This window comes from Seriola aureovittata, chromosome 1, assembly GCF_021018895.1.
Source record: "Seriola aureovittata isolate HTS-2021-v1 ecotype China chromosome 1, ASM2101889v1, whole genome shotgun sequence".
Classification (NCBI taxonomy): Eukaryota; Metazoa; Chordata; class Actinopteri; order Carangiformes; family Carangidae; genus Seriola; species Seriola aureovittata.
In genome coordinates, this window is record NC_079364.1 from 18,789,677 (window position 1) to 18,799,856 (window position 10,180).

At 39.3% G+C, this 10,180-nt stretch overlaps 1 protein-coding gene across 1 annotated transcript in view; it reads right to left on the bottom strand.

The window, feature by feature from the left end:
- The window catches only part of hipk3b (homeodomain interacting protein kinase 3b), a 41,654-nt gene extending 32,953 nt beyond the window's left edge, over positions 1–8,701 (bottom strand). Inside the window, exon 1 of the mRNA XM_056371567.1 lies at positions 8,368–8,701. Within this exon, the coding sequence (XP_056227542.1) occupies positions 8,368–8,440 (73 nt within the window). The 5' untranslated portion in view covers positions 8,441–8,701. The remainder of the gene's footprint in view (positions 1–8,367) is intronic.
- Between the last annotated feature and the right edge of the window lie 1,479 nt (positions 8,702–10,180).

Here is a 10,180-nt window from a genome sequence, read left to right on the forward strand (position 1 = left end):
ATCATCAATCCCGTTATGTTGTTTTAATTACTCCTTCTCCTCCTACTTGATGACATGATAGCTAGTAGTGCCCCACCAACATCCATCACCCCAACATATGTCAAATGTTGTAGTGAAGTGCTTGAGAACACCTTCGCTATCCTCTGCAATCCCACCAACACCTCCACACAGTTGATGACTAACTTCTCAAAGGTTTGCCTGACCTTTTCCTGCTTTTTCCATGCATCCTACTGCAGGTCTCTAGGCAACCAATGGAGAGGGAGAGAGGATGAAGAGACAGACAAAGAGAGAAAAATAAAGTCACAAAGCATCATCAGCCCCACGTGTCCAATTACCTAAGACATGGTTTATTCTTCCCTCTTCCCCCATTGTGTGTGTGTTTGAGGGTGGATAAAGCAATTCATGCACATGGAGACATGTATTATATTAATATTCTGAAACTCAATTAGATGCAACGGAAAATTAAGTGATGATCCTGATCATCTTTACAAGCCATATTCAAAATTCGCAGTGACCTTATGACACACTGTCTGCATGCCATACTGGAGCCTATGACTTATTTTCATTCTGGGGCACATTGACTGAGACACAAGCAGCTTGTCCCCAAAAGTTTCAATACTTTAATCAATAGTGCATTTGAAGAACCATGTTTACTTATATGAAAACCAAATTTGGCAAATCTTAAGTGGTGGTCTGTTTGCCATGTATAAACAAGCTGGGCTTACTAGTACCATCATCACTTTTAATGCCTGTTCTCCAATTCATTACAAAGATCAGTTTCTAAAAGTCCATCTAAAAGGACACACAAGTGAGTCAGGTTTGGGCTGTTAATGCCCCTGCAGAGTCTCCTAAAATAAATATCCATGATGGAAAACACACTTGTGTTGTGATAACACTAATGCTGTGAGCCACCCCTTTGACTCTATTCTGAGCAGCAAGATAAGGTCAACTAATTCCCTGGACAGCTCTCTGCACAATCACACCCTGTGTTACTGTTTGGTGGCACCATTTACCATCTTCTCTGTTAGAGACAATTTATCAAATTATCCCAAGAACGGCTCAAAAGGGTAGCCCTTTTGGTCGTGAATAAAAACAAAATTGGAAGTGCTCCATTGGGAAATTAAAATTGGCCACACTGGCACACCTACAAATAAGTGTCCTGGCTGTCCAGTCTGAAGGTCTACTACAGTCTCAAACAAAAATGATATACTACATACAGCACAAAAGTATTTTTAAAGGTAAGTTACACATTTTCATGGTCATGGCAGGTGGCTGGGGATTTTCTATCTGGAGTCTTCATGCTCTTCCTGTGCCAGCATGGGCATACCCCACAGTCCAAAAACATGCAGGCTGGATGAATTGGAGACTCTAAACTACCCACAGGTATTTGAGCGAGTATTTGGCCAGTCTTTGTCTGTCTTTATGTGGTGCTAAAACAGACAGTAGCACACCTCTCTCCCATTGTGTATTGGGATTTGCTTAATTGTTATTGGGGCAGTAGCTAACACACCTACATTTATGATGTGCTGCCTGTAATTTAGACCCCTGCCCAGGCCTCTATTATTCATTACAGAACTTATGTCTAGAATTTGAGAATTTCTGATTTTGACACACTAAATGGGAGTTTCAAAAATAAGGCTCAGAGGCAGAGAGCATCATTTTTGCTGTTTTGGTCCAAAAGCTAATGTGTTTCAAACAACTTTACTTAGCAGATAAACTACTAAATACACTTCTTCCATTTGCACTTCAGAGAGTTAAGGAGGCAACTGCACGACACAAGTTTATAGTATATTTGTCGTTGTGAAGAAAAGACGAGTGTTTGGAACATGTGAGTCAACACTAGAGAGGTCAATCATGCTGCAGGAGTGGTTTGAGAATTTCCTCTGATATTTTGTTTAGAATTGGTTTTAACTGTTTTTGAATCCAACTTGCTGGCCATTTCCACATACTGGATTTGTGTTTGATTCTAAAAATACTTTATTAGGCAGGTAACAGATTTTTGTTATTTAATCTGATAGTTCACAAAGAGGATAGGGGGGTGACATGTAAGGTCTGTTGCTTCTCAGGACAATCATTTCCTCTTCCACCTCATTCCAAAACACGTTGACAATTATCAATCACATGTGGCTTTTTCTCCCTTCTTACTCTACAGTGGCCTTCCCATGTGAATGGGAACAATGCAATCAACAATAGAACTTCATGCCAGGACTATAGCCACACCATATGGAGGCCTAAGAATAGTGTTTTTTTCAAGTATAATGGGGATAGCTGATAGAGAAGAAAACATGAATGAAGTTGAATAAATGCTAAGTAAGTGAGACTTTTTGTGATTTAGCAAATGACTTATACATGAAATACTATGTCTGTACTGAGAGTTTTGTCTGCCTGGGGAATGGAAATGTTAATTGTCTGGTCTGGAGATAGAGAGCATGCTGTCTGGTTTCAGAGTCCCCAGACTGAGAGAGCCTGAACTTGGACCACTCTCACAAACACTCTCACCAAATGAACATGAAAAACTGAACATCAAGATGTCTAGATATGAATAACACCTTAGCAAATACAACACCAAAATTCAATGTAGAACATAACTAAACTTTGGCATCAATTAATATCCCTGACCACACAAATGCAATCACTAAATAAATGGTATGTATCAGTCTGACACAAGAATATGAAATAGACAGCTATTGTTGTTTCAAAGCAAAAAGAAGGGCAGCTGCTGCTATTATTATCATCATATGGAGCCAGATACTTCCTTGGTTGGCCATGAGGCTCCACGTGTGGCATCGCATTACATCCTTCAAAGCTGTAGAACCTTTCCAGCAACCTTGAGCTGCTAAGTAATTGCTCACAGTTGAACTTTTGACCCTGGCATACTCAAAATTAAATTGAGAAGAAAATAAACACTAGACACCTGTCTACAATGAACAAATGGGACTGACTGATGAACCAAAAAAGCCTCTAGACAGAGAAATAATAGTAATAGGCGAGTAGACAAACAGGTGGTGACGGTCAAAGCATGTTGTGGTGAAAAACAAACACAAAATTAAGTAATGTTCCCACCCCATATTCAATATGGAGGACTGAAACTGCCAAAATCAAAAACAAATAAATTACTCGAATAAATAAATATGCAATTAAAAAGGGACAAAAATCACATTAAAAATAAATACAGGTATCAAGTAATAAAATGTCAGTTTGTCACATTTTATTACTTGATATCTGTATTTATTTTTAATGTGATATTTATATTTCTGTTTTAATTTGCTTCTGTATTTATTTACCATATTTGTATTAATTCCACTATTTATTTATTTTCCCATTTAAATGTATTCATTATTTATTTATCCATCTATCCATTTATTATTTCCCCTGCACGCCCCTATATACATTTTCATGTGGACGCTCTGACAGTGTGTTTCTGTCCGCGGCATGCCACAGATGTTGACCCTTTTGTATTCAGCAATTTGTTTATGAAAAGACAGTGTTTTTCTTTAAGAATGGAGTGGACGTGGAATCCCAATATATCACCAATGTGGTATGTCAAAGCTAAATTAAAGTTCAGAACTACTGTAAATCTGCTCCACATACAGTGTAGACCAAGACTTTACTCATATCGAAGGTTTCATCTCATATAGCAGTCTATCGTTAGCCTTATTATGAGACTCTTTGCTGGGGTACTTGTGGCTAGCTAGCCATGGAGCAAGCTGCGTTGAGCTTAGCAATACAACACATCATGACTTATTTTGTCGCTACTTGGGAGATCTGTGCAAGAAACGACTGCCAGCTAAAAACCCACAGCATTCTACATTAGACAGCTAACGTTAGTGTTAGCTCAATACAGTCAATGAGCAGTGAGCACTGTGCTGGGAAACCATGATACACAATTTAAGCCTAATACTTGTAGTTATGTTTTCTTTTTGCATGAAAACAAATCTCATAGCGGATTATGAAAAAAAAATAAAAAAAATGCTGAGCACCACTCAGCAGTAATGTCTACAGGGGGAAAGGACGAGTGTATGGCCATGTCAGTATTTTCAGAGCATTAGTACTGGACAGAAATAACCGTAGCTATTTAGCTCAACACAGCTGGAGAACCGGTTCGAAATTGTCTGAACCATTGGGATCGCATGCCCCCATGATTATCAATTTCTTTTATCAATGCTGGCATTTATTTCAGAGCCAGGTGGTCCTTTATGCTCATTTCGCAAGTTGAGTAGGGCTCTGCAAATTACACAAGGGCACAACCTGTGCCCTTATGTCAAAGAGGGTGTCAATGTTTACAACTTGGATGAAAGAATGAAGTGGTCACCAACAGAGAAAAAAAAAAAAAACACCATGAGAGTGAGTTGCAGGAACAGCAATCAGGTAAACTTGTGTTCTCTCGTTTCCAAGTCTGATGTCAGCAAGTAACAGTAACTGATAAGTTGATGTGCATCTCTGTAGTCTGTCTGTCTCACTAACCGAGCTCAGCACTGCATCTCTTGGTCTGTGAGGGTTTTGCTTAAAAGCAACTTCCAGGAGTAAGTTTTGTGACTTGGTGCCTGAAAAAGATAACATGTATTTATATGCGTGTGCACCAGATGAAACTCGCACTTTCCAGCAGCAACCTCTGTGAGGACCACTTCTTATGGCGCACATCGTTTTAAAACAAGACAATGAATATCTTGTCTCTCAGTCAAGGTTTAGTTATGACTCTGGAATAATGCAAGATGGGAAAAAATGGATTGACAATGCTTATTGATTAAATATTGAATTTAAAATTTTGATTAGCTGAGCATACTGTTACAATGGTACCACAATGGTAAAAAACACACTGCTTTTCTTGGAGAGAACTAGTGCAATTTGCAAATGCATAAAACACTTAGTTTAGTAAGTCTGTTGTCCACTCTTTAGACTACTTTCACAATGAACTGAAAATATTATTTCAAATGGCTGAAAACTTATTACATCGTAGAGCTGTGCGCTGTGCAATGCTTGGCTCAACCCCTCTGTTCCCCACTGCCTGTCTGTCTCTCTCTCTCAAATGCGTCGTCAACGGACCCATCAAATTGGTACGTATACATATTTACTTGCATATAGAACAGGGAAGTGAGATCCGGTCACAAGTGGTCACTAGAGACACGTGGAGATGCATTCTAATGCCAGGTGTTAACCAACGTGCTTAAAGCTGTCCACTTGTGATTGGATCACCCGAGACACATTAATGCCAGGTCTGAAAAGGGCCAGTATGCCTCAACTGAACTAGGTCATATGTGTTGTAGGTACGGGGTTTGGGTAGATGCGCAACTATAGTGTTTTTTTCCAAAACTAATTTTCACTTTGCTTACTTAATTGCTTCCTGCTGTTGTTTGCCCTTGAGCCTAAAGCAGGGGTTGCTGTCTTTACTCACAGTTCCACAACCTCACTGAGGTGCTTTGCTTGTGTCTCGTGAACATGATCTTATGCCCATTAGATAAAAAAGCCCTCTATTTTCTAAAGCATGTGACCATGGGGTATTTCAACTGTGAACTTATGACTATCATTTAGAAATCTTGTCCTTGTTGGATTAACTCCTGTACACAAGCAATATACTGTACAGTTGAATATTAAGCTGAAGGGATAGGGAATGTTGCTTACAAGCACCACAAGAGTACCAGGTAGTTTGCTTCACTATATGATTACACTTGGCACAGAATATGAGCATTTGTGTGTCTGAAATTACAATTTATACCTCTGCTCAATAATGGAGACGTTTTATACATGAATAACTCAGCTCAATGTGTAGGCACATGTATATCATTATGTAGCACTCTTTATTCGATATACACAAAGCACTGACCCATCGCCTATTAGTAGAGGTTGTAAATGTAAATTAAAATTTCGAAAGCATAAAGGGCACAGATTAAGAAGACAGAGGCCTCTTCATCACTAGTACTATTTCTATGAGCCACAGAAAAACATGAAAAGAGACTACGAAAGTGAGAATCACTGATCGTTTGTGTCTGTGAGTTTAGAGAGGTAAAAAAATAAACAAAGTAATCAAAGCTGTCATAGCTGTCACAAAGTCACACACACTGAAATACTACACCCCTAAACAAGCACTTATATCGATCAGCAAAGCATTGATCATAGTGCCACACAAACTTGCATTTCCCATTAAAACAGCTATGAACAAAGTAGCAGAGTGAGCTGTTTTACCTAAAATACACATTTTTTTTGTACTCACTAGTTTCTGGACTATGGCATCTATCATGTCATTAAAACCTCGGGCTCTGATAAGATTGGTGGATGCTGTGTGCTGGAACAGATGTTTACTTCCCAGGAAAATTTTCCACCCATCACTTTTGTGATTCATGCAAGTTACCGCACAACACTGTCTTGTCATGGTGCTCTCCCCATAAACTCTGGAATCATTCTGTTTTGTTGACTGCCTCGTGTCTGTACACACACCTCAAGATGACATCACTCCGAAACCAGTCTTTAAGTTGGCCACGATGCAATACAGATAACCAGCTGCCCCAAGTATAGCAAATCTGCATAGCGTGACATCACATGACAACACATTCCCAAGTCCCTGTGCCTACGCCGCTCAGTTAACAACCAGCATTACCCACTAATAACAATTATTGTAGGGGAAAACACTGTTTAAACATTTATTTACTAATCTCTCTGTGCGGACTTTCTTAGGGCTTTACTGGTATCATTATCACCCACAACCTTACTTCTGTGGCCTTGCTACTGATAAACTGAGAAATGTGACACACACACACACACACACACACACACACACACACACACACACACACACACACACACACACACACACACACACACACAGCAGACAGGAGTGTCTATGCAAAGGGGAATCACACAGAGCAGCACAGTACTGCACTGTACTCATGGTGCTGTCTCAAAAGGTTCACAGTATTCACAGATAACCGGGGCCAGCTTCACTTCTATTTCACACATAGTAGGTTGTCAAACTTGAACACCATCTCTACTCATAACAATCACTGTGGTACTATCTGTATTATACCAGTGTTCCAGGCAATCAAAAAAATGTTTATAGATTTTAAAACAATAAAAGCAGTAGGCCAGTAACAGGAACTGCAACTAAAAAAAGAGCAGCTATAATGCATTATACTTTTTGGACCAAATCAAGCTGCCATGACTGCTGCATAAGCCAAACCAGCCAAAACTTCCATTCAGTGTCTGGTGTACCACTGGAATGTTTCAGCTTAGGAAAACAAAGCATACACCCACATTTTGCTTCACCTTAGTGATGGGCAAAGACAGTCATACAGGACACACATGCAGACAGGGAAAGTACATAACTATTTAGTCTACAAAATGTGTCCACCATGGAGAGCTGGATTTCTCTTTCTGGTTCTCATTTTCCAAACAAAATGGGTTTTAGTGGGACCAATAACTTGGTTCCCAGTCATATAAATAGCAGGTACTTTAGACTATATAACCTACAATTACGTAGGCTACTTCTGCTTTGCTGGTGGGTGGTGGTAATTTCCAAACCCCATTCTTCTAGACCTTAACTAAGCTTATATCTACTCTTCAACATGAAATAAAAAAATTTCAAATAAAAAAACCAAAGTAACTTATTGCAGCCATTTTTAGATTACTTTGACGTTGGTTCCGACTTTGGAAGCTTATACCCTGTGTCTTTCGCTGTGTGTTTATATTTGCTAAGCTGAGTAGTGTGAGGTAAGGAAAGAGACTACTATTATAAGTTACTTTAAATTTATATATTTTTTAATGGAGTCCCTTTTATTACTGTGTTGGACTGACAATGCATGTGGTGGTGCACAGCAATAACTTAATCATTGAGACCCCAACTAGTGGACAAAATATTAGACACTTTACAGCACTTACCAGAATTTAGCCGGAAAGCCGCTGTCGGTGCCACTAAGGAAGCCAGGTGTTATCGAACATATATGAAGTAATAATACATCACTCACAAGTTCAGTCACTCGGTCCATTTATGGTAGGTAATACTGGCAGAATCGACTATGTTAGTTTATATAGGTTAGCTCATGATAAAAGCAACATGTTGAAAAGACATCGATGGGTCCTCGTGAAAAGAACACTGGAGAGTGTCCAGTTCATTCACGGTAATAATTACCACCAACGTCATAGCTGCTGCTGTTTGGCAGGATATCAAAAATAAAATCACCACTGGTAAATTCATTACTCAAAGTGCCAACATAGCTAGCTACGTACGAAGCTACAGCTGAAACCTTATACTGTCAAAAGCTCGCTAGCTAACTTTGTAGCTAAGTTATGAGTTTGTATTACGTCACATTTAAACTAACATTTCAAAGGTTAACTCGCACAAATATCACCATTGACAGCCTTTACCCAACAACTTACCTTCACATAGAGTCACTATAAGTATAATCCAGGGCTTCTCTGAACATGTTATGGACTTATAAATCCATACCATGAACAGTTCGCCTGCATTGCTGCCATCTTGTCCTAGACGACAGGAAGGGAGAGCTCGCTCTCGGTAACGCCACCATCTCCCACATTTTAAACATTAAATAACTCCTGCATATAAGCGTCCACAAACACCACACCGAGCCCAGGTCGTAGCTACACAGTTCAAATTCGTCTCCTTCCTCTTAGGGCGATGCAGCCCATCTCTGAAAGGGTGTCCGTTACCCCGTCTAGACGTGCGGTTCAGCGGCCCTGCCAGCCTCTAACATGTCCCTTTTCTCTAGCAACTGCAAGCAAATGTTTGTGAACTGACGGCATTGGCCAGACCGGAGTAATCGATCAGCGAGCAGATACAAAGATTCAGGACTCAGGGATGTTCACTTGCAATACAATACAAAGGAGGGGGGGGGGTTATCAATTATCATCACTAGAAATATTTAGTGAGAAGATACACATTGTGTGAAATGTTAAATTATAAGTGGTTTAAAGGATGAGAGGAATAAAATAAGGGACAATTGTGATCAGAGGGGTTACAATGTACATTTGACTTGTGAATAAAACACATTAAAGGTATAGGCCTTTGTTAAGCATTTGCTATTTACTTAACTGCAAGTTGATAGAGAAATTGCTATGGTAATACATTTGCATTCCTTGGATATCTCCTTAATCTAACAACACTGAAAGTTCAAAATATAGAGTACATAGTTGAAAGAGGTTTATAGGTAATAACAGTGAGTGGTAAGGAGATCAAGTTAATGAGCAAATTATGTACTTTATTTTACAGGCATATGCATAATGAAATGAAAGTAAGGTCTTGTGATAAATGTTGATAACCAATTCCACAAAAGTGTGCAAAAATGTAATTAAAAAAAAACAGCCATGTACAAATATAATTGATCAGTTTCTGAAATGTGTATTATTTTTTGATACTTAATGAATTCACTATATGCAACCAATAATTTATTTTCTTTCTTTTTAGCAGACTGTTAACAACACAGTGTTCTTAAGGAAATTAGTGGTGGTGCACAAGCTGAAATCTACTGCTCAGACAGTGAGGAGGCACCCAGCTGACAAAGAAAGCTGCTCGTAAGCCCCTGGTGTCTGAGAGGACCAGCTGTAACCTAATCTACCAAAAGGTCTTTGTCTTTCCAAGTTCTCACCAGTTCCCACCCACAGTTACAGACAACAAACCACCATTCCTGGTCAGCCGTAAAGCAGGTGTGAACACCTCTTGTCTAACCTGGTGCATTATTAGTAAACACAGCTGGTGTGGCAATAGTAGAAGCCCCCTGTAAGTTGGTTTAGCTTCATGAAAGACACAAGGGTGCTTCCTAGGGATATGTTGTCCCATGTAGGCTCCTGTCAGTTGTGCATGGGTTAACTTTCAGATCTAGACAGACATATTCCTGAATAAACTGACAGCAAAAACACTATCAACAGTGTTCTGCAAAAGTACATTAATTATGTTTCCAAATTTAACTCAAAGCATTGCATTTTTTGCTTTTTCTTCACAACAAATGTTGGCTCAACCAAGACTCAATCACATTCACACACAGAGCAGAGTAAAAACATGACGTCACTGGACTACTACATTCTATAAGCTCATATATATCATATACACGAGTTTTCTAAAAGCTTTGTATGTGAGGAAAAAACAGGTCTTCTTCACTTTTGATCAGATAATTGCTCTGTGGTCTTTTGCTCTGGTCTGTTTCAGGTTGTTGACCAGATTCTTACAAGCGCGCGC